General features: G+C 44.0%; 1 protein-coding gene across 2 annotated transcripts in view; it reads left to right on the top strand.

Annotated features, from left to right (window-relative positions):
• Nucleotides 1–25944, top strand: part of LOC139552025 (electrogenic sodium bicarbonate cotransporter 1-like) — a 76148-nt gene that overhangs the window by 36814 nt on the left and 13390 nt on the right. For both annotated transcript variants that reach the window (XM_071363363.1, XM_071363364.1), the window contains exons 7-16: nt 135–211; nt 1372–1529; nt 1932–2019; nt 7736–7890; nt 8116–8244; nt 8749–8923; nt 17436–17569; nt 19072–19346; nt 20722–20777; nt 21135–21320. In XM_071363363.1, the coding sequence (XP_071219464.1) occupies nt 135–211; nt 1372–1529; nt 1932–2019; nt 7736–7890; nt 8116–8244; nt 8749–8923; nt 17436–17569; nt 19072–19346; nt 20722–20777; nt 21135–21320 (1433 nt within the window). The remainder of the gene's footprint in view (nt 1–134; nt 212–1371; nt 1530–1931; nt 2020–7735; nt 7891–8115; nt 8245–8748; nt 8924–17435; nt 17570–19071; nt 19347–20721; nt 20778–21134; nt 21321–25944) is intronic.

The following is a 25944-nucleotide window of genomic DNA, read 5'->3' as shown; positions in this document are numbered from 1 at the left end:
GGACTACCTGGTCCAATAAGAAACACTCACCTCCATTTCAGAACGCTATAAAACCATTTGACTGTTTTGTGCACTAACGGACACGGTGACCCCTCTCAGTCCTGGTCTTTGAACTCGGACCTCTGACCCCACAGGTAGCCCAGCCACGACCCATCGGAACCTGACCTCTAACAGCCTCAACGACTTCTCTGACCAACCAGATAGAGACCAGGTGAGGATATTATTGTGTGTGTGTGCGTCTGTGTTTGGGCACTCTACATTTCAACTCCTGCACTATGCAGGGTCAAAGATTGGGCACAGCGTGTGTGTTTGTGTGTGATGGAGTGTGTTCCTAGGGTTGTGTGGCCTTGCTCGACTGATAAAGCCTATGAGCCTAACACACAAAGAGCCCTGACACTCTCTCTTAAGTGTTTAGTGCCAATGTTGCTACTCCTCCTGAAGCCTGCTGAAACCAGTACACAGACACAGTAACTAACTCCGGGAATTACACTGACAACAGTAGCTCATTTGTCAAATTGCTCTGGCCTTTGATAAAACACCAAGGCCTTGCTTAGTTGATCATCACCTCGCTCGAGGTCTCTGGATGTTTAGTGTTTTTTTTACATTTCACTGGGACTAAGTAGTACGTCAGTGTCCCACTTAGGCCTTAATTTGAATTTACCGGCACATTGACCTAACGGGAAGGGCTGGTATGCATTCACCTGGCCTGTTATTCTGTATACAGTTGCACAGAGGGGAATCTTTTCTGTTGCTACTGTGTTACATTCTCATTACATGTCATTCTAGAGACTTGTTCAAGTGTATAACCAATGAACAGAAAGGACTTCGTTATGTGTCCTTTCTCAGTGAGTTAGTGAGTCACAGAGTGATTAAAAACTGCTTTAATCTGTTTCTACAGACGCTACGAGCTGCAATGTTGCCACATAATACAGCATGCAATGCCAATGTGCCGGGGACGGGTTGTACTGTGCGGCCCCATTTCATTCATGGAACTGTGTACAACTTTGGAGCATGTGAAATGTCCATTGTTACAATACCTTTGCTGCTTTTCTCATTCTACTCTGATAAGGACAGTCGTGTCAAGCACCGTGTCTTTTGAATAGATGTGGGTCAAGGCTAGGATTTCATTGCTTTCTTTCTCTTTTTCTGTCTCTATCTTTAAGTTTCTCATGCTCTCTCTCTCTCTCACTCTCTCACTCTCTCACTCTCTCACTCTCTCACTCTCTCTCACTCTCTCTCACTCTCTCTCACTCTCTCTCACTCTTTATCACTCTTTATCACTCTTTATCACTCTTTATCTCTTTATCTCTTGTCCCCCCCCTCTCTCTTAATCTATCCTTCTCTTCCCCCCCCCCCCCTCACCATCTGTAGCTGAAGAATAAGTTTATGAAGAAGCTTCCTCGTGATGCCGAGGCATCTAACGTCCTGGTCGGAGAGGTGGACTTCCTGGATTCGCCCTTTGTGGCGTTCGTCCGTCTGCAGCAGGCTGTCATGTTGGGAGCTCTGACAGAGGTCCCCGTCCCTACCAGGTACCCTAATGACCGCTGACACCAACTACAACCACAATCACCACCACTATATCTCATAGCCTGTAGAGCAGGCCTGGGCAATTCCAGTCCTCGGGGGCCTGATTGGTGTCATACTTTTGCCCCAGCCCCAGCTAACACACCTGACTCCAATCATCAAATAATCATGATCTTCAGTTAAAAATGTAATTAGTTTAAATCAGGTGTGTTTGCTAGGGATGGAGAAAAAGTGTGACACCAATCAGGCACCCCGAAGACTGGAATTGCCCAGGCCTGCTGTAGAGGCTGATTGGTACTGTATTTATAGAGTTCAACCACTAGTGACCACTGTTTTACCCAATTTGGGCTTTTTGTTAACTGTCTATTTCTGAATATCCTTCTATTTTTTTCTCCATTTCCTTTCAGGTTTTTATTCGTGCTGCTGGGGCCCAAAGGAAAAGCCAATTCTTACCATGAGATCGGACGCGCTATCGCCACCCTCATGTCTGATGAGGTACGTGACTTACTGTGTCCAGCCTGCTTATATTGTATATTTACCAAGGAGTTGATACTGTCCAGTCTTCCTGGAGTTCAAGGGACTTGGTCCGTGTGAATGTATATTTTGTTTGTTAATCTGAGTGTGAGTCTATTGCTGGTCTGCAGTGTTTGCCCTATGTTTAGTAAATGTCTGGCCAGCTGTAGTATTAAGAGATTAACATAGGCAGAAAGACGACTCCAGGCCACATATAGCACCCAGGTGGCATATGGCTCAACACGGTGTAGACTAGGAAACTAAGATGTCATGTCTTACACAAGGCTCTCTGGATCCTACAGTTGTAATTATGAAATTGGCAAGGCTTACAATGTTGATCTGGGATTGAAGTCATGGTACGGTTAGAGTTGATTTTAGCCTTATACTTCCAAAAAAAATATTTTTATATTTTTTTTATTTCACCTTTATTTAACCAGGTAGGCCAGTTGAGAACAAGTTCTCATTTACAACTGCAACCTGGCCAAGATAAAGCTAAGCAGTGCGACAAAAACAACTACACAGAGTTACACATGGGATAAACAAATGTACAGTCAATAACACAATAGAAAAATCTACACTGCTCAAAAAAATAAAGGGAACACTAAAATAACACATCCTAGATCTGAATTAATGAAATATTCTTATTAAATACTTTTTTCTTTACTTAGTTGAATGTGCTGACAACAAAATCACACAAAAATTATCAATGGAAATCAAATTTATCAACCCATGGGGGTCTGGATTTGGAGTCACACTCAAAATTACAGTGGAAAACCACACTACAGGCTGATCCAACTTTGATGTAATGTCCTTAAAACAAGTCAAAATGAGGCTCAGTAGTGTGTGTGGCCTCCACGTGCCTGTATGACCTCCCTACAACGCCTGGGCATGCTCCTGATGAGGGGGCGGATGGTCTCCTGAGGGATCTCCTCCCAGACCTGGACTAAAGCATCCGCCAACTCCTGGACAGTCTGTGGTGCAACGTGGCGTTGGTGGATGGAGCGAGACATGATGTCCCAGATGTGCTCAATTGGATTCAGGTCTGGGGAACGGGCGGGCCAGTCCATAGCATCAATGCCTTCCTCTTGCAGGAACTGCTGACACACTCCAGCCACATGAGGACTAGCATTGTCGTGCATTAGGGGGAACCCAGGGCCAACCGCACCAGCATATGGTCTCACAAGGGGTCTGAGGATCTCATCTCGGTACCTAATGGCAGTCAGGTTACCTCTGGCGAGCACATGGAGGGCTGTGCGGCCCCCCAAAGAAATGCCACCCCACACCATGACTGACCCCCCGCCAAACCGGTCATGCTGGAGGATGTTGCAGGCAGCAGAACGTTCTCCACGGCGTCTCCAGACTCTGTCACGTCTGTCACATGTGCTCAGTGTGAACCTGCTTTCATCTGTGAAGAGCACAGGGCGCCAGTGGCGAATTTGCCAATCTTGGTGTTCTCTGGCAAATGCCAAACGTCCTGCACGGTGTTGGGTGCTCCTCCTGCTCCTCCTTGCACAAAGTCGGAGGTAGCGGTCCTGCTGCTGGGTTGTTGCCCTCCTACGGCCTCCTCCACGTCTCCTGATGTACTGGCCTGTCTCCTGGTAGCGCCTCCATGCTCTGGACACTACGCTGACAGACACAGCAAACCTTCTTGCCACAGCTCGCATTGATGTGCCATCCTGGATGAGCTGCACTACCTGAGCCACTTGTGTGGGTTGTAGACTCCGTCATGCTACCACTAGAGTGAAAGCACCGCCAGCATTCAAAAGTGACCAAAACATCAGTCAGGAAGCATAGGAACTGAGAAGTGGTCTGTGGTCACCACCTGCAGAACCACTCCTTTATTGGGGGTGTCTTGCCTATAATTGCCTATAATTTCCACCTTTTGTCTATTCCATTTGCACAACAGCATGTGAAATTTATTGTCAATCAGTGTTGCTTCCTAAGTGGACAGTTTGATTTCACAGAAGTGTGATTGACTTGGAGTTACATTGTGTTGTTTAAGTGTTCCCTTAATTTTTTTGAGCAGTGTATATATACAGTGTCTGCAAATGGAGTAAGGAGGTAAGGCAATAAATAGGCCATAGTAGCGAAGTAATTACAATTTAGCAAATTAACACTGGAGTGATAGATGTGCAGATGATGATGTGCAAGAAGAAATAGTAGTGTGCAAAAGAGCAAAAAAAGTTAAAAAAAACAATATGGGGATGAGGTAGGTAGTTGGATGGACTATATACAGATGGTCTGTGTACAGCTGCAGAGATCTGTGAGCTGCTCAGATAGCTGATGCTTAAAGTTAGTGAGGGAGATATAAGTCTCCAACTTTTTGCAATCATTGGCAGAAGAGAACTGGAAGGAAAGGAGGCCGAAGGGGGTGTTGGCTTTAGGGATGACCAGTGAGATATACCTGCTGGAGCGCGTGCTACGGGTGGGTGTTGTTATGGTGACCAGTGAGCTGAGATAAGGCGAAGCTTTACCTAGCATAGACTTATAGATGACCTGGAGCCAGTGAGTCTTGGAACGAATATGTAGCGAGGGCCAGCCGACGAGAGCATACAGGTCGCAGTGGTTGGTGGTATATGGAATTGATCTTGCGAGATAACATACGGTCAGGTCCATAATTATTAGCACCCTTGATAAAGGTGAGCAAAAAAGACTGTATAAAATAAATAATACAATACTGTCCTCTATTGTATGATAATTTTTTTGCAAATGTTTTGCTCATCTTTATCAAGGATGCCAATAATTATGGACCTGACTGTTTATAGTTAAATAAAAGGTTAAATAAATAAATTATGATTTAAAATTTGTGTAGCAAATCATATATGTAAGCTTGTGAGATCAGTGTGGTAGTACGAGGCCAAGTTCATTGACCCTCATGCCTGTTGACAAGACATTATGACAAGACAATCGTAAAAAAGGAGCAGCCGCGTACTGTACGACAGCTCTTTCGTTTAGTGTTATTGCAGGGCAATGCCATATTCTCTGACTATTGTCTCCCAGCCTCATAGTAGGATGTAAGGGGTTATAAAGACCAGCACTGCTCCTGCTTTAGAGTTTCTGTGATTGTAATCTCTCGTGATTGTCACCATATTCTTTTCCTGTGTTGGTGGATATCAGAGTTCTTATTTTACACTCCTCCTAACCTCTCCTGCACTGCCCACACTGACCCACGAAACGTTTACAAAAACTTCTCTCCCTCCGATTACCCATATTGCACCTGACTCTCATATCCCCCACACCCCCCTTTTTCCCCAGGATTTCCTCAAGTTACAGTTTAACTAAAACCTCAGCTTCCCTGTGAACGCTCAGTCCCATAGAGATCTTTATCTGACTGTGGGTCTGATACTGCTTTTCGACTGTAACGCCAGTGTTTCACTTAGTGTATACTGTACCAGGGAAGTTATACTAGGGACGTTGTGTTTGCCTAGCTAGGGCTGACAGTGACGACTCGTGAAGAGCAGAATTGACAAGCCCTGCATAATCAAAACAGTTGCTTTCTGAGAAGCTGTTAAAGCTGAAAGTACCAGTGGCCTGGCTTTGGCCCCAAGTGAGAGCTGGTCCGCCGGAGCCGTGGCCCAGTGAGACACGGGTTCCGGCCCATGTAGATGGAAACAGAAAGGGCTGAGCCTTTTGGGTAAAATACCTGGGTAAATCCTGTATGGAGTGATCACCCCTGGCCTGGTCTGAGTGGCCCAATACTCTGTGCCTGAGATTTACAGAGATACTCTCAGTGCAATAAGAGCTCCTGGTGGTCCTCTGTAACTCAGTTGGTAGAGCATGGTGCTTGCAATGCCACTATAGTAGGTTCGCAACCCTGTACCACCTGTACGTAAAATGTATGCATGCATGACTGTAAGTTGCTTTGGATAAAAGTGTCTGCTAATTGGCATATATACAGTGGGGAGAACAAGTATTTGATACACTGCCGATTTTGCAGGTTTTCCTACTTACAAAGCATGTAGAGGTCTGTAATTTTTAATCATAGGTACACTTCAACTGTGAGAGATGGAATTTAAAACAAAAATCCAGAAAATCACATTGTATGATTTTTAAGTAATTAATTCGCATTTTAATGCATGACATAAGTATTTGATACATCAGAAAAGCAGAACTTAATATTTGGTACAGAAACCTTTGTTTGCAATTACAGAGATCATACGTTTCCTGTAGTTCTTGACCAGGTTTGCACACACTGCAGCAGGGATTTTGGCCCACTCCTCCATACAGACCTTCTCCAGATCCTTCAGGTTTCGGGGCTGTCGCTGGGCAATACGGACTTTCAGCTCCCTCCAAAGATGTTCTATTGGGTTCAGGTCTGGAGACTGGCTAGGCCACTCCAGGACCTTGAGATGCTTCTTACGGAGCCACTCCTTAGTTGCCCTGGCTGTGTGTTTCGGGTCGTTGTCATGCTGGAAGACCCAGCCACGACCTATCTTCAATGCTCTTACTGAGGGAAGGAGGTTGTTGGCCAAGATCTCGCGATGCATGGCCCCATCCATCCTCCCCTCAATACGGTGCAGTCATCCTGTCCCCTTTGCAGAAAAGCATCCCCAAAGAATGATGTTTCCACCTCCAAGCTTCACGGTTAGGATGGTGTTCTTGGGGTTGTACTAATCCTTCTTCTTCCTCCAAACACGGCGAGTGGAGTTTAGACCAAAAAGCTCTATTTTTGTCTCATCAGACCACATGACCTTCTCCAATTCCTCCTCTGGATCATCCAGATGGTCATTGGCAAACTTCAGACGGGCCTGGACATGCGCTGGCTTGAGCAGGGGGACCTTGCGTGCGCTGCAGGATTTTAATCCATGACGGCGTAGTGTGTTACTAATGGTTTTCTTTGAGACTGTGGTCCCAGCTCTCTTCAGGTCATTAACCAGGTCCTGCCGTGTAGTTCTGGGCTGATCCCTCACCTTCCTCATGATCATTGATGCCCCACGAGGTGAGATCTTGCATGGAGCCCCAGACCGAGGGTGATTGACCATCATCTTGAACTTCTTCCATTTTCTAATAATTGCGCCAACAGTTGTTGCCTTCTCACCAAGCTGCTTACCTATTGTCCTGTAGCCCATCCCAGCCTTGTGCAGGTCTACAATTTTATCCCTGATGTCCTTACACAGCTCTCTGGTCTTGGCCATTGTGGAGAGGTTGGAGTCTGTTTGATTGAGTGGGTGGACAGGTGTCTTTTATACAGGTAACGAGTTCAAACAGGTGCAGTTAATACAGGTAATGAGTGGAGAACAGGAGGGCTTCTTAAAGAAAAACTAACAGGTCTGTGAGAGCCGGAATTCTTACTGGTTGGTAGGTGATCAAATACTTATGTCATGCAATAAAATGCGAATTAATTACTTAAAAATCATACAATGTGATTTTCTGGATTTTTGTTTTAAATTCCGTCTCTCACAGTTGAAGTGTACCTATGATAAAAATTACAGACCTTTACATGCTTTGTAAGTAGGAAAACCTGCAAAATCGGCAGTGTATCAAATACTTGTTCTCCCCACTGTATATACTATTATTAAGAGATTATGGCTTAAATAGATGGGATACTGTAAGTCTTTACATAGAAATAGATGATAATGATTAGGATCCAATTACTCAGGTCACAATATGAGGAAGAGACAAGTGTGAAACAAGAAATGTTTGGTTGTGTGCTGCTGTTGATGTTAATATGATTCCTCATCGGTTGTGTTGTGGTCAGGTGTTCCATGACATTGCCTACAAGGCCAAGGACAGACAGGACCTGCTTGCGGGCATCGAGGAGTTCCTGGATGAGGTCATTGTCCTACCCCCTGGGGAGTGGGACCCCGACATCAGGATAGAACCCCCCAAGTCCCTGCCCTCGTCTGACAAGAGGTACAGCCCTGTCACACACACCTCTGGTCCTAGAAGGGTTAAACAATTCTGTAAATGTTCCTAGTTCCAGGAAATTACTTAAATTGTGCATGTTTCTTTTTAAAAGTGACCCCGGAGTATTCCCTCTCTTTCCTCCAAACTTGGTACTCATGGTGGACCACAAACAATCAGATGTGTGTTGGAGAGTGATGTCTGTGGGTTAACCTACTGTGTGTGTCTGTATAGGAAGAACCAGTATAATGCTGGGGGCGGAGGGGATGGGCCCCAGATGAATGGGGACACACCGGGACATGACGGGGGTCAGGGAGGAGGGGGACATGGACATGTCGGAGAAGAGCTCATGAACACTGGGAAGTAAGGATGAAACTGCTCATTACTACTAGCCTAAACCATATGATATGGTGTCATCTTGAATAACAGAGCAGTCTTCAACTGTCAATACAGAGCTGTCTTCAACTGCCAATACCAACATGTAGTATGTCACTCATCTAGTATGTCATTCAGCAAGGCCTCAACTCTCACTGAAATCAGAATGCAAAACTATTTACTATAACACTGTAACTCCACGCATGTTTACTAAGGAATTCCAGGAAATTACACCTTAGGTGTGTGGCCAAAGCAAGACACTATTTACCATTGCCTTTTAGTTACGCTATATGCCAGACACTGATTTGTGATGAGACAGCATCTTTAGTTATCTCGCAAACCAGACAGATTCAGTAGCTACGCTGACCAAAGCAGAATGGGCATCGTAGCGATCCGTCTCCTTTTACGAGGCTACATCTTTAAATAATTTGACAATAACAAAGAGTTTGTGGCATAAATGTAACATTTTACTGTCACATTTTCATTGTTAAGGTTTTGCGGCGGCCTCATTCTGGACATCAAGCGGAAGCTGCCGTTTTTCGCCAGTGATTTCTACGACGCCATTCACATCCAGTCGCTGTCCGCCATCTTGTTCATCTACCTGGGCACCGTAACCAATGCAATCACCTTCGGAGGGTTGCTAGGAGACGCTACGGAAAACATGCAGGTGAGCCCCACCTGTTTATATGTCTTTGTGAAACAGAATCAGTTGAAATATTTATTATATATATTTTTTGCATAAGCATAACTGGATTTAAGCATTGGCAAATACTATATTAATAATTTGTAATGAGGGACAGGATATTGACCTGTGACCTCAACAGGGCCCTAGTTGTAGCATATAACTGGGACTCAGAGTTTTTCTTGGTCAGGTCACGTGGTCAGGAAAACTCCTTGTCATAGTACTGTCATGGCAAATGCTCAACTTCTACATCAAAATTGCTTTACATCTCCTTATAGCTCATCTTCTAATGTAGGCTATAGTATAATTAACCTGACCTGGGGCACAGCGCCCCGCCCTACTTGTGCAGTTGCCACTAACTGTGTGTTAAGGGCATATGCCAAGACAGGTGTGTGTATATTGCTGGCTAGGATGATCTGGTTTACTGTAGATATGCAGACGGCTTGTTGACTGTTAGAGTATGAAGTGGGAGAGTTGGGGAGAGTGCAACTAAACACACACACGCACGCACGCACGCACACACACACACACACACACACACACACACACACACACACACACACACACACACACACACACACCACCCCCCCACCACTACCACCACACACACAGCAAGCTGCATCAGTCGTAGCTGAGTAAACGCAACTCCGTATACTGAACATCTCAATGGAGTTGAGTTGCAACATCTCAATGGAGTTCAGCTGCCATGAGTTTTGCCGGAGTGCATCGCCGACTATATCGAGTCGGTATCTGTCGATACTTGTAAAAATGTTTTTTTTAAATTAAGTGTACCTTGTACCTATGTTTGGACTGTATAGATATGTTGTTTGCTTTGGGTGCTGTAGTTTTGGATAAAAATAGCATTTTATACAACCTCCGCCAAGGAAGCCGTTTGTAACCGGAAATGAAGCAGCCCCTTCATTGCACGGCAGATTTTTTTGCTTTAGCAGGTGATATATAGAATGCCATTTTTTTAAAATAAAAAACTACGGATCCCAACTTCTATCGTATACTCCATTGGGAAACAGTGGATTACACGGCCCAATAGAATTAAGTTATTAACAAAAACTACGGATTGGAGAACCCCCCCCAAAAATTACATAGTTATACAGTACAAATATATGTATGCATTAATGAATGCACATTTTTACAAGTATCGACTGATGCCGACTTGATGTAGTCCAAGTGACAACTTAAATCTAATGAGATGTACAGTATATGGGGTTGAGTTTACTCAGCTACGTCAGTCGAGACAGGCATGCATGAGCCGAGGAGAGCTGGCCTCAGGGGATTTGGCTCCACTAGAAATAACCACAGATCCAGATTACTCAGCTAGCCTCGTCACTGCCCCATCTCCTCCGTCCTCCCCCAACCTCCCTCCACTGTGTGGGAGGAGGGGAAGGGAATCCCTCTCTTGACCTCTGACCTTTCCAAGAAGCCATAGCTATCCAAGCATTGGTGCACAGCGTTCCAGGCAGCATAGCTCTGATCCTGCATCCCATCTGTCCGTTGTCTCCTACCCAGGCCTGGTGATGGTGTGTAAAATACAGCTAGTATAAACACACGATGGCACAATGTGAACTTGAGAAGGGCTGTCTGTCCTGATTGGCCTGTATAACAGCTCTTTGTATGTCTGGAGCTGTGTGATGGGGGAAATAAAGCATTCGCTGAATCGGCAGATTGATATCATGATGTCGAAAGCTTAAAATCAAAAGAAATAACATTTGTCACATGCTTCGTAAACAACAGGTGAAGACTGGGAAATGTATACCAACAATGCAGAGAGAAAAAATATATAATTAATATGAAAAATAATAACACGAGGAATAAATACACAATGAGTAACGATAACTTGGCTATACATTGCCTTCGGAAAGTATTCAGACCCCTTAACTCTTTCCACATTTTGTTACGTTACAGCCTTATTCTAAAATGGATTAAATATATATATATTTTTTTGCAATCTACACACAATACCCCATAATGACAAAGCGAAAACAGGTTTTTCGATTTTTTTGCAAATGTATTAAAACTAAAAAACAGAAGTACCTTATTTACATAAGTATTCAGACCCTTTGCTATGAGACTCGAAATTGAGCTCAGGTGCATCCTGTTTCCATTCATCATCAATGGTGACTTTAAAACTGAGCAATCGGGGGAGAAGGGCTTTGGTCCGAGATATGACCAAGAAACCGATGGTCACTCTGACAGAGCTCTAGAATTCTTCTGTGGAGATGGGAGAACCTTCTAGAAGGACAACCATTTCTGCAGCATTCCACCAATCAGGCCTTAATGATAGAGTGGCCAGACAGAAGCCACTCCTGAGTAAAAGGCACATGACAGCCCGCTTGGAGTTTGCCAAAAGCACCTAATGCCCGGATTTGAACCCGATCAAACATCTCTGGATTGACCTGAAAATAGCTGTGCAGCAACGTTCCCCATCCAACCTGACAGAGCTTGAGAGGATCTGCAGAGAGGAATGGGAGAAACTCCCCAATTACTGGTGTGCCAAGCTTGTAGTGTCATACCCAAGAAAACTTGAGGCTGTAATCGCTGCCAAAGGTGCTTCACCAACTACCCATTTTGCTTTGTCATTATGGGGTATTGTGTGTAGATTGATAAGGAAAAAAACAATTAATACATTTAGAATAAGACTGTAATGTAACAAAATGTGGAAAAAGTCAAGTCGTCTGAATACTTTCCTAATGCACTGAATACACAGGGTACCAGTACAGAGTCGATGTGCAGGGGTACACGGTCATTGCGGTAGATGTAGGAATAAAGTGACTAGGCAACAGGATAGATAATAAATGGTAGCAGCATTGTTTTATTTTTTATTTCACCTTTATTTAACCAGGTAGGCTAGTTGAGAACAAGTTCTGATTTACAACTGCGCCCTGGCCAAGATAAAGCAAAGCAGTTCGACACATACAACAACACAGAGTTACACATGGAATAAACAACATACAGTCAATAATACAATACAAAGTCTATATACAGTGTGTGCAAATGAGGTAGGATAAGGGAGGTAAGGCAATAAATAGGTCCTAGAGGCCAAATAATTACAATATAGCAATTAAATACTGGAGTGATACATGTGCAGAAGATGAATGTGCAAGTAGAGATACTGGGGTGCAAAGGAGCAAAATAAATAAAATAAATAACAGTATGGTGATGAGGTAGTTGGATGGGCTATTTACAGATGGGCTATGTACAGGTGCAGTGATCTGTGAGCTGCTCTGACAGCTGGTGCTTAAAGTTAGTGAGGGAGATATGAGTCTCCAGCTTCAGTGATTTTTGCAGTTTGTTCCAGTCATTGGCAGCAGAGAACTGGAAAGACAGGCGGCCAAAGGAGGAATTGGCTTTGGGGGTGACCAGTGAGATATACCTGCTGGAGAGCGTGCTAGGGCTGGGTGCTGCTATGGTGACCAGTGAGCTGAGATAAGGCGGGGCTTTACCTAGCAAAGACTTATAGATGACCTGGAGCCAGTGGGTTTGGCAACGAATATGAGGCCAACCAACGAGAGCATACATGTCGCAGTGGTGGGTAGTATATGGGGCTTTGGTGACAAAACGGATGGCACTGTGATAGACTGCATCCAATTTGTTGAGTAGAGTGTTGGAGGCTATTTTGTAAATGACATCGCCAAAGTCGAGGATCGGTAGGATAGTCTGTTTTTCGAGGGTATGTTTGGTAGTGTGAGTGAAGGATGTTTTGTTGCAAAATAGGAAGCCGATTCTAGATTAAATTTTGGATTGGAGATGCATAATGTGAGTCTGGAAGGAGAATTTACAGTCTAACCAGACACCTAGGTATTTGTAGTTGCCCACATATTCTAAGTCAGAACCGTCCAGAGTAGTGATGCTGGACAGGCGGGCAGGTGTGGGCAGCGATCGGTTGAAGAGCATGCATTTAGTTTTACTTGCATTTAACAGCAGTTGGAGGCCACGGAAGGAGAGTTGTATGGCATTGAAGCTCGTCTGGAGGTTAGTTAACACAGTGTCCAAAGAAGGGCCAGAGGTATACAGAATGGTGTCGTCTGCGTAGAGGTGGATCAAAGAACCACCAGCAGCAAGAGCGACATCATTGATGTATACAGAGAAGAGAGTCGGCATGAGAATTAAACCCTGTGGCACCCCCATAGAGACTGCCAGAGGTCCGGACAACAGGCCCTCCGATTTGACACACTGAACTCTATCTGAGAAGTAGTTGGTGGACCAGGCGAGGCAGTCAGTTTGAGAGTCCAAGGCTGTTGAGTCTGCCGATAAGAATGTGGTGATTGACAGAGTTGAAAGCCTTGGCCAGGGCGATGAATACAGCTGCACAGTATTGTCTCTTATCGATTGCGGCCATCTTGGCTCTCATTGTATGTGATGAGTCAAAAGAGTTAGTGCAAAAAGCGTCAATGCAGATAATCCGGGTAGCTATTGGTTAACTATTTAACTAACTATTTTGCAGTCTTATGGCTTGGAGATAGAAGATGTTCAGGGTCCTGTTGGTTCCAAACTTGGTGCATTGGTGCCGCTTTCCGTGTGGTAGCAGAGAGTGGTAAACAGTCTATGATTTGGATGGCTGGAGTATTTGACAATTTGTAGGGCCTTCCTCTGACACTGCTTGGTATAGAGGTCCTGGATTGCAGGGATCTCGGCACTAGTGATGTATTGGGCCGTACACACTACCCTCTGTAGTGTCTAGCTGTCGGATGCCAAGCAGTTGCCATGCCAATCGGTGATGCAGCTAGTCAAGATGCTCTCATTGGTGTAGCTGTTGAACTTTTTGAGGGTCTGAGGGCCCATGCCAAATCTTTTCAGCATCCTGAGGGGAAGAGGCATTGTTGTGTGTGTTGGTGTGTGTGAACTTGAAACTCTTAATCCGTTCCACCACAGCCCCTTTGATGCAGATGGAGGCGTGCTCGGCTCTCCTTTTCCTGTAGTCCACAATCAGCTCAATTGTCATCGCTGTAGGCGATTATAAGCCATTTCATTGTCGTTGGTGATCAGGCCAAGCACTGTTGTGCCGTCAGCAAACTTAATGATGGTGTTGAAGTCATGTGCGGCCACGCAGTCGTAGGTGAACAGGGAGTACAGGAGGGGACTAAGCATGCACCCCTGAGGGGCCCCCGACCTGGGGGTTAGCGTGGCGGATGTGTTATTGCCTACCCTCAACATCTGGGGGGGGGCCCGTCAGGAAGTCGTAGAGGGAGGTGTTCAGTCTCAGGGTCCTGAGCTTAGTGAGGAGCTTGGAGGGGACTACAGTGCATTCAGAAAGTATTCACACCCCTGATCTTCTTCCACCATTTTGTTGTGTTACAGCTGAATAAAACATTTATTAAATTGAGATTTTGTTGTCACTGGCCTACACACAGTACCCCATAATGTCAAAGTGGAATTATGTTTTTAGAAATGTTTACAAATGAATCAAAAATGATATGTCTTGAGTCAATAAGTAGTCAACCCCTTTGTTATGGCAAGTAAAATGTGCTTTAACAAGTCACATAATGAGTTGCGTGAATAATTTGCAATAACAGTGATTAACATGATTTTGTAATGACTACCTCAGCTCTGTACCCCACACATACAATTATCTGTCAGTTCCCTCCGTCGAGTAGTGAATTTTCAACACAGATTCCACCACAAAGACCAGGGAGGTTTTCCAATTCCTCGCGAAGAAGGGCACCTATTGGTAAATTAAAAAAGCAGACATTGAATATCGCTTTGAGCATGGAGAAGTTATTAATTACACTTTGGATGGTGTATCAATACACCCAGTCACTACAAAGATACAGGCATCCTTCCTAACTCAGTTGCCAGAGAAGGAAACCACTTTTGGATTTCAATATGAAGCCAATGGTGACTTTAAAACAGTTTGTTTAATGGCTGTGATAGGAGAAAACTGAGGATGGATCATCAAAAGTGTGGTTATTCCGCAAAACTAACCTAATTGGCAGAGTGAAAATATGGAAGCCAGTAAAGAATAACAATATTCCAAACATGCATCCTGTTTGCAACAAGTCACTAAAGTAATACTGCAAAGCAATGCACTGTTTGTCCTAAATACCAAGGGTTATGTTAGGGGCAAATCCAATACAACACATTACTGAGTACCACTCGTCATATTTTCTAGCATAGTGGTGGCTGCATCAATAAAATAAGAAAAGGAATGGAGCTAAGCACAGGAAAAATCCTTCAGAAAAACCTGGTTCAAACAACGTTCCCACTGGGAGATGATTCACCTTTTCAGCTGGACAATAACCTAAAACACAAGGCCACATCTACACTTGAGTTGTTTACCAAGAAGACAGTGAAAGTTCCTGAGTGGACGTGTTACAGTTTTGACTTAAATCTACTTGAAAATCTATGGCAAGACCTGAAAATGGTTGTCTAGCAATGATCAACAACCAATTTGACAGAGCTTGAAGAATTTTGAAAATAATATTGGGTAGATGTTACACAATCCAGGTGTGGAAAGCTCTCAGAGACCCAGAAATTCCACAGCTGTAATCGCTGCCAAAGGGGCTTTTACAAAGTAAAATATTTCTGTTTTTCATTTCCAATAAATTAGCTTAAAAAAATCTAAAAACATGCTTTAACTTTGTCGATATGGGGTATTGTGCTTGAGAAAAATAACAACTATTTAATAAATGTTGAATCCAGGCTGTAACACAGCAAAATGTGGAATAAGTCAAGGAATGTGAATACTTTCTGAAGGCATTGTATGGTGTTGAATGCTGAGCTATAGTAAATGAGCAGCATTCTCATGTAGGTGTTCCTCTTGTCCAGGTCGGAGAGGGCAGTGTGGAGTGCAATATAGATGTGAATTTGAATTGGTACAGGGTGTCTGGAATGATGGTGTTGATGTGAGCCATGACCAGCCTTTCAAAGCATTTCATGGCTACCGATTACCTTGGCGTTCTTGGACACAAGGACTATGGGGGTCTGCTTGATACATGTAGGCATTATAGACTGGGTCAGGGAGAGGTTGAAAATGTCAGTGAAAACACTTGCCTGCTTTGAGTATGCGTCCTGGTAATTTGTCTGACCCCACGGCCTTGTGAATTTGAACCTGTTTAAAGGTCTACATTTGTTGCGGAGAGCGAGATCATACAGTCGTCCAGAACAGCTGGTGCTCTCATGCATGGTTCAGTGTTGCTTGCCTCGAAGCAAGCATAGAAGGAATTTAGCTCATCTGGCTCCTGTCACTGGGCAGTTCACGGCTGGGTTTCCCTTTATAATCTGTGATAGTTTGCAAGCCCTGCCACATCTGAGCGTCACAGCCGGCAAAGTAGAATTCGATCTTAGTCCTGTATTGACGTTTTGACTATTTGATGGCATGTCGGAGATCATAGCGAGATTTCTTAAGCATCTAGATTAGTGTCCCACTCCTTGAAAGCTGCAGCTCTAGCCTGTCGATGTTGCCTGTAATCCATGGCTTCTGGTTTGGATATGTATGTACGGTCACTGTGGGGACGACGTTGTCGATGCGCTAATTAAAATGAAGCTGGTGACTGATGTGGTAAATGTTATCGGATGAATCCCGGAACATATTCCAGTCCGTGCTAACAAAACAGTCCTGTAGCTTCATTGGACGACTACCGTATTGAGCGTGTAACTGGTACTTCCCGTTTGAGTTTTTGCTTGTCAGCAGGAATCAGGAGGATGAGTTATGGTCAGATTTGCCAACTGGAGGACGAGGGAGAGCTTTGTATGTGTTTCTGTGTGGAGTAAAGGTAATCTAGAGTTGATTTCCCTTATTGTTACACAGGTGACATGCTGGTAAAAATGAGGTTAGACTTTTCCCTACGTTAAAATCAACAGGCACTAGGAGCGCCACCTCTGGATGTGCCTTATCTTGTTTGCTTAAGGCCCTATGCAGCTCATCCTGAATTTCATTTTGCTGCTCTATCGATCGCTCCATGCATCAGTCTGAACCTCCTATCCTAGAAGTCGTTTGGGCTGATGTCCAAATTACATGATTCAGGGTCTGTGTAGGCTGGCTCTGGCTCAACCCATTTGGTTTCTGGGACCAATCAGAACGTTTTGAATGTGTTCACATTTGAGAAGTCGTCGGGGAGGAAGCAAATCCAGACTCATTGTAGAGAAGAAACATTAGTGAGCGTGGCATTTGGCCGGAGCGATGTGGATGGGTAACCAGGCAAGCCAAGTGTGACCAGAGCTTTGCGCTATTGTTTTTTTGTGAGGGTAGGGTACCAGAACAGTAGTTTGGAACCAGACCCTGCCTTCGGCCCTCCACCAATCACTCTCCTGTCCAGTCCCACTCGGTTTAAACATATCTAACAGTGGTTTGGATTTTGCCACTCTCGCTGTTTACTCCGTGTTCTTGACCTAGGACCTTTAACTAACTCCACCCGGAGACTAATCTTTCCCAGGATTTGGGACAAACGTCCCCATCTGCCTCTTTTTTTTTCTATCTCTGTCTGTATGTGTGTTTCTTTGACTCACCAGCCCCTCTGTGTCCCTCTCCTCTCCTGTCCTCCAGGGTGTGTTGGAAAGTTTCCTGGGCACGGCAGTGACAGGGGCCATATTCTGTCTGCTGGCTGGCCAGCCTCTCACCATCCTCAGCAGCACCGGTCCTGTACTGGTGTTTGAAAGGCTCCTCTTCAACTTCAGCAAGTAGGTGTCACCCTCTCTATTTTCCTTGCATTATGAGTACCACAGATATTGATATACCGTCGGGGAGGCTTTCAAGAGTAGGTTCCTCCGGGTTGTTAACACTGTGGTGCCCATTAGGCAAGTTAGAGTAAAGCAGAGAGCCATCCCTTCGTTTAATCATGAAATCCTTGAAGCCAATGAATGAAGGAACAAGGCCTTCCTTTTATATAAAGGGCTCAGGAATGAGGCTCAGAAGATTGTGGAAGCCAAGAGGGGGTACTATACTGACTACATTGCAGAGAACAAAATAACCCCAAAAAGCTGTCAAAATCATTAAAGGAATTAAGATGTAGCAACTCTGCCACAAACAAATCCACTAGACTGGGGACTAATGGATTCAACTCATATTTTACCTCAGTACGTAGGTTGGCAACTTACCCACCACCAGTCGTTTGTTTCTCTCTCTCGTATTTAAATGACCTCCTATGACTGGGGAAATATGTCTGAGAGAATTCAATGGAAGTAAAACAAATTAGCAACAATAATGGCCCTAGGGATGTTTTGCTTCGCTCCAGTATTTGTTTTCAGAGTTGGACTGTTGTTGTGAGGATTACCAGTGGTATGTGGTACTGGCTCAAGGGTACCGTGGTGCCCACTAAAAACCCAAACCCCAGTCTAATTCACCATGTGAATATGTTAAGTTCTCCTTCTGGCAAAAGCTGCATATTGCTTTTCTATTTACACAGGTTCTGTGTATCCTTCAATATAAAACAAGTAAAACTAGAATACAAATAATACTCACGATAGACATAAACAATATGAATTGGCCACGTTGTTTTGGGCTCAAGTTTTTGTATCTATCTGATTCTCTGGAACAAATAGTCCTTCGATTTATTCACAATAACAAACAAACTGCCTGCGGTCCCGTTGCCAGGCCGATTGTCCTTTCATTTCCCGCTGCGTCCTGCTCGCTACTTCCTATTTCCTCCACTGAATGGGGTCATGTGACCCCGGTCTAGACCTGCTCCCACACGGGCCAGACCAGACCAGAATTCTCTTCTCCTCTTTCTCCTCTCTTTTTTCCCCCTTCTCCTTGCCATGCCAGAGAGAAGGCCATCTTCTAGCATTACATTACAGAGAACACTGGAGTGGTTATGTTCCGTTATGAATAATTCACATTCATTCAATGTCATAACGTGAATGGAGACTACCAAAGCTGAGCTGACGGCGCCATGTTTCCACGGCTCGGGTCTGAGTTGAATCCGCCATGCCCTTCCACTGTTTTCACGACTGGGTTCACTGACTCCTGAGTCAGTGGTGTTGTTTGCAGGCCTTACAGCCTCTGTCCATCTTTCTGTCTGTCTCTGATACACACAAAACACACATACTGTACATGCTACCATCTCTCCCACCTGTCCCTTTACAGAGACATTGACTTTGACTACCTGGAGATCTGGTCGTGGATTGGCCTACTCTTACATTAACTAACCATGGTTGTACCATCACTCTCTCTCTCCCTCCAGAGACAATGACTTTGACTACCTGGAATTCCGGCTGTGGATCGGCCTGTGGTCAGCTTTCTTTTGCCTGGTGCTGGTTGCCACAGACGCCAGCTTCCTGGTGCAGTACTTCACGCGCTTCACGGAGGAGGGCTTTTCATCCCTCATCTCCTTCATCTTCATCTACGATGCCTTCAAGAAGATGCTGAAGCTGGCCCACTACAACCCCATCAACGCTAACTACGACCCTAACTACGTCACAACGTACGACTGCCGCTGCATGCCCCTACCGGACGACGGTATGCTGATCAGCACTGTGCTCACAGCTCATTGGCTGTTGTGTAGTTTAAACCAATCAGATCAGAAGGTGCTAATGATGATGGTCCAGGTGACAACAAGGGTGTAGCTACCGAAGAGGGTTTGACCCATTTATATATAATCCCTTTCTGGTTCTGTGGTTTGGCCAGTGTTGCTCTAGCTTTGAATCAGTCATCTCACGTCCCATTGACATCCCTATAGCTCAGAAAAAAAATTCCACAATATTTAAACTGGTTATAATTATATGGTCCAAGTATGTATCAACTTGAGAGAGTACACAATGATATCTCTTAACAGTTTTACCAGGTCTGTTTAGTGAGTGACTTGGCAGGTTTCTATGGTCGTAGTGCTGAGCGATTAACCAAAATGTATGTTATTTTTCATTTTTTTTAAACAACTTATTGACCAAAATTGGTTCAATTATTTGAATTCCATGTAGTTATTTTTTTCTGTGAGCACAATGCGCAGTTTCTCTAGAGAGAAATCAGATCAAACCCGAACTGTACGATGTAGTAGGGAATTGTAGTTTCCAACAGGCCAATATTCAACATAGTTTAGCGCAGGAAACGTGTTAATTAACTACAATGACCACAATCCATTGCGAGCCTACTTGTCCGGTCTGTGTGGAGCAGATACAGAGAGGGAGAAAAGAGACAGAAGACACGCGATCGAGAGGGATAGAGAGTAATTGCTTCGCAAAGTATCTCCAACTGAAAATACATAATCTAAGTGATAGCTGGTATTCAGCAGTCATAAAAGTATGCCTTATTTACTTTGAAGAACTACTAAAATAGTGATTTTGTCAGACAGCGTAGGCAGCAGCTCTATAGAGATGAGATGATGACTTGAAATGAAATAATAAAGTCATAAAATAAAACAAATGTAATACACACAAAAATATAATATATTTTATTAAAGTAATGTGAATAAATTATGGTTAATAAGTGATAAGCAGTAATGGTCAGTCACTACCGTCATGGGACTTTTATTCTGTATTGTTACAGGATTCAACACACCTAATGCATTTAATAACAAATTTAAATAACAAAAAAATCGAGAAAAAACGTGATTATTTTTTATATTCGAACCGAAACCGAACCGACCTCAAAAGCACTAATCGCTCAGCACTACTGTATATGGTTGGTGGGAGATATGTTCCTCAGGGGCTCGGAGTTAAGTAACAGCATATATGCCTGAGCCTGTCAACCATCATCTCTCTCCTTTGACAATTCAGACAAAAGGCTAGTGCTTAAAACTCAAAGGAAAATGCATGTTATAGTTTGACAAGTACCTCGTAAAGTGGTTTTGTGGAGACCTCACTGTCGTTGTTTTTTGTTGTGGTTTGTTTCCATCCAGGAAATATGACAGGTCTCTATAGCGATGTCTCTTCCTGGATAAATGATACTGATCTGGTAAGCAGCAGCCACTTGAGTCTTTCTTCTCTGACAGCCATATCATCTTCAGTCACGGAGGTCTGAAGGAAGTCTATATTTCTGAGCGTGTCTCAGACAGGAAATTGTCTGAGCTGGTGTGGGTTAATTAGATTATGACAGTGTTATACATCAACAATGCAGTGAATTGTTGATGGACAACGCTGTCATTAACTGATTTCAATTAAATCAATATTTAAATCAATTTCTTTCACTTATGTCGTGAAATGTTTTCCCCGGGATTTAGGCGATTCTGCATGTACGTATTCAGGTAATCCTTTAGTCATGACTCATGATGTAATGGTTTTGTCTGTTTGTGCGTCTGTTTTTCTCCCTTAGCCGGTAAACGCCACGTGGGCGTCCCTCGACAAGGAACAGTGTGTGAAGTATGGTGGTGAGCTGATTGGTCCAGCCTGCGGCTTCGTCCCCGACGTCACTCTGATGTCGTTCATCCTTTTCCTGGGGACCTACACCTGCTCCATGTGTCTCAAGAAGTTCAAGTTCAGCCGCTTCTTCCCCACCACCGTGAGTGACTGACATCCCTGACCGCCAATCACGTTTCAGGATCAAAGTTGTGACATCCCCGTCGGCCAATCATGTTTCAGGGTCTTCGTTTCACTGCCCCACCGTCCAATCATGTTTTAGGATCAGTTTGGTTGATTTTTAAGAAAGGGAAAGGGGCGAATGTAATTGAACCGTAAAAACATTGTATATTACAGGGACGGGGTGTGAAGAGATAGTGGCAATACAATCAGGTTATTTTCTAGATATTTACAGATAGAATTGATTCTACAGCAGTCATATGATAGTTAGGCCTATATACAGTGGGGAGAACAAGTATTTGATACACTGCCGATTTTGCAGATTTTCCTACTTACAAAGCATGTAGAGGTCTGTAATTTTTATCATAGGTACACTTCAACTGTGAGAGACGGAATCTAAAACAAAAATCCTGAAAATCACATTGTATGATTTTTAAGTAATTAATTAGCATTTTATTGCATGACATAAGTATTTGATACATCAGAAAAGCAGAACTTAATATTTGGTACAGAATCCTTTGTTTGCAATTACAGAGATCATACGTTTCCTGTAGTTCTTGACCAGGTATGCACACACTGCAGCAGGGATTTTGGCCCACTCCTCCATACAGACCTTCTCCAGATCCTTCAGGTTTCGGGGCTGTCGCTGGGCAATACGGACTTTCAGCTCCCTCCAAAGATTTTCTATTGGGTTCAGGTCTGGAAACTGGCTAGGCCACTCCAGGACCTTGAGATACTTCTTACGGAGCCACTCCTTAGTTGCCCTGGCTGTGTGTTTCGGGTCGTTGTCATGCTGGAAGACCCAGCCACGACCCATCATCAATGCTCTTACTGAGGGAAGGAGGTTGTTGGCTAAGATCTCGCAATACATGGCCCCATCCATCCTCCCCTTAATACGGTGCAGTCGTCCTGTCCCCTTTGCAGAAAAGCATCCCCAAAGAATGATGTTTCCACCTCCATGCTTCACGGTTGGGATGGTGTTCTTGGGGTTGTACTCATCCTTCTTCTTCCTCCAAACACGGCGAGTGGAGTTTAGACCAAAAAGCTCTATTTTTGAATCATCAGACCACATGACCTTCTCCCATTCCTCCTCTGGATCATCCAGATGGTCATTGGCAAACTTCAGACGGGCCTGGACATGCGCCTGCTTGAGCAGGGGGACCTTGTGTGCGCTGCAGGATTTTAATCCATGACGGCGTAGTGTGTTACTAATGGTTTTCTTTGAGACTGTGGTCCCAGCTCTCTTCAGGTCATTGACCAGGTCCTGCCGTGTAGTTCTGGGCTGATCCCTCACCTTCCTCATGATCATTGATGCCCCACGAGGTGAGATCTTGCATGGAGCCCCAGACCGAGGGTGATTGACCATCATCTTGAACTTCTTCTATTTTCTTCTATTTTCTAATAATTGCGCCAACAGTTGTTGCCTTCTCACCAAGCTGCTTGCCTATTGTCCTGTAGCCCATCCCAGCCTTGTGCAGGTCTACAATTTTATCCCTGATGTCCTTACACAGCTCTCTGGTCTTGGCCATTGTGGAGAGGTTGGAGTCTGTTTGATTGAGTGTGTGGACAGGTGTCTTTTATACAGGTAACGAGTTCAAACAGGTGCAGTTAATACAGGTAATGAGTGGAGAACAGGAGGGCTTCTTAAAGAAAAACTAACAGATCTGTGAGAGCCGGAATTCTTACTGGTTGGTAGGTGATCAAATACTTATGTCATGCAATAAAATGCAAATGAATTACTTAAAAATCATACAATGTGATTTTCTGGATTTTTGTTTTAGATTCCGTCTCTCACAGTTGAAGTGTACCTATGATAAAAATGACAGACCTCTACATGCTTTGTAAGTAGGAAAATCGGCAAAATCGGCAGTGTATCAAATACTTGTTCTCCCCACTGTACCTACTGTGTGACTTTCCTAGGATTTCATTACCTTCTATGTTTTCTTGGCAAATTTCCATGATCCATGTCTGGGTTCAGTGGTGAAATCTTCGGTGTCGTCAGATGAACAAATCAAACCATCGACAGCCCTGACCCTTTTGACCCAGTTAGCATCCACTGAGCTTCTGTTATTCCAGGTTTGAGTACATAACGATGTGTCGTGATCGGAGTATGTGAGCAGTCGGAAATCCTGCTCATCACTCATGGAGCGCTGCATTCGCACCACTCCAGTGCTCCACATCAGTTCCAACCTCTCCGCTGAAAACCGCTCCGCGCTCACAAGTAATAAAGGCTGCACCCGAATTCGCGCCATTCCTCAAAATCACAAAATAATCAACACCCGTCTATTTTTGTAAACTACCTGAATCTACCATTTGGTTTTGAAATGTTGAAACCAAACCATATGATTTGAATGAACTTTTTTTTAATATACATGAAAAGGTGAATGTAAGAAGTGCTCATCATTTCAAATAGGTTACACTATTAAACAACATATAAACACTCGAAATAGGTCAGGAGCCAGACATGGATCCCAATAAGGAATACAAATGTATTATTCCGGCTATATTATTTCAATTATTTCAAGGCTATAGCCTACAAAGAAATACATTGTGAAGCATTTGCGACTGCGTCACTAGGCTGGTAGGGACATAAAGCCTCGGCATTTAAACAACATTTTGTTATCTATAAATTGTGCATAATGCCCGTGACTTACTTAGAATTAAATACAAATTCAATGAAAAATGCCTTATTAGGCTCAGTCTACAGTGCCTTTGAATTCATTTCTAGAAACACGAGTTTGGCCAGAGTCTGTGGCTTCAGGCTCATGCGATGGTGCCTGGAGAGCAGGCCAGCAGCAGAGAATATCCTATCCGCGCTTGCAGAGTTGTTTTTTACATTTTTCTATAGGTAGGCCTGAAGGTTTTTAGGCAAAATAACCCAATCAAAACAGAAAGCTCCTTGTAAGTGGGAATATGCCAGGCATATTGAGCCAAAATCTATTATTGTAAAGATAAAACTTTTTAAGAGATCTGTTTTTTAGTTTATAAATACTTTGCTAAAATGACACACTTAGTTTGCTACCTACAGTGGGGAGAACAAGTATTTGATACACTGACGATTTTGCAGGTTTTCCTACTTACAAAGCATGTAGAGGTCTGTAATTTTTATCATAGGTACACTTCAACTGTGAGAGAAGGAATCTAAAACAAAAATCCAGAAAATCACATTGTATGATTTTTAAGTAATTAATTTGCATTTTATTGCATGACATAAGTATTTGATACATCAGAAAAGCAGAACTTAATATTTGGTACAGAAACCTTAGTTTGCAATTACAGAGATCATACGTTTCCTGTAGTTCTTGACCAGGTTTGCACACACTGCAGCAGGGATTTTGGCCCACTCCTCCATACAGACCTTCTCCAGATCCTTCAGGTTTCGGGGCTGTCGCTGGGCAATACGGACTTTCGGCTCCCTCCAAAGATTTTCTATTGGGTTCAGGTCTGGAGACTGGCTAGGCCACTCCAGGACCTTGAGATGCTTCTTACGGAGCCACTCCTTAGTTGCCCTGGCTGTGTGTTTCGGGTCGTTGTCATGCTGGAAGACCCAGCCACGACCCATCTTCAATGCTCTTACTGAGGGAAGGAGGTTGTTGGTCAAGATCTCGCGATACATGGCCCCATCCATCCTCCCCTCAATACGGTGCAGTCGTCCTGTCCCCTTTGCAGAAAAGCATCCCCAAAGAATGATGTTTCCACCTCCATGCTTCAAGGTTGGGATGGTGTTCTTGGGGTTGTACTCATCCTTCTTCTTCCTCCAAACACGGCGAGTGGAGTTTAGACCAAAAAGCTCTATTTTTGTCTCATCAGACCACATGACCTTCTCCCATTCCTCCTCTGGATCATCCAGATGGTCATTGGCAAACTTCAGACGGGCCTGGACATGCGCTGGCTTGAGCAGGGGGACCTTGCGTGCGCTGCAGGATTTTAATCCATGACGGCGTAGTGTGTTACTAATGGTTTTCTTTGAGACTGTGGTCCCAGCTCTCTTCAGGTCATTGACCAGGTCCTGCCGTGTAGTTCTGGGCTGATCCCTCACATTCCTCATGATCATTGATGCCCCACGAGGTGAGATCTTGCATGGAGCCCCAGACCGAGGGTGATTGACCGTCATCTTGAACTTCTTCCATTTTCTAATAATTGTGCCAACAGTTGTTGCCTTCTCACCAAGCTGCTTGCCTATTGTCCTGTAGCCCATCCCAGCCTTGTACAGGTCTACAATTTATCCCTGATGTCCTTACACAGCTCTCTGGTCTTGGCCATTGTGGAGAGGTTGGAGTCTGTTTGATTGAGTGTGTGGACAGGTGTCTTTTATACAGGTAACGAGTTCAAACAGGTGCAGTTAATACAGGTAATGAGTGGAGAACAGGAGGGCTTCTTAAAGAAAAACTAACAGGTCTGTGAGAGCCGGAATTCTTACTGGTTGGTAGGTGATCAAATACTTATGTCATGCAATAAAATGCAAATTAATTACTTAAAAATCATACAATGTGATTTTCTGGATTTTTGTTTTAGATTCCGTCTCTCACAGTTGAAGTGTACCTATGATAAAAATGACAGACCTCTACATGCTTTGTAAGTAGGAAAACCTGCAAAATCGGCAGTGT

Source organism: Salvelinus alpinus, chromosome 24 (genome assembly GCF_045679555.1).
Source record: "Salvelinus alpinus chromosome 24, SLU_Salpinus.1, whole genome shotgun sequence".
Taxonomy (NCBI): Eukaryota; Metazoa; Chordata; class Actinopteri; order Salmoniformes; family Salmonidae; genus Salvelinus; species Salvelinus alpinus.
Note: the sequence above shows the minus strand (reverse complement) of the source record. Positions and strands in the feature narration are given on the sequence as shown.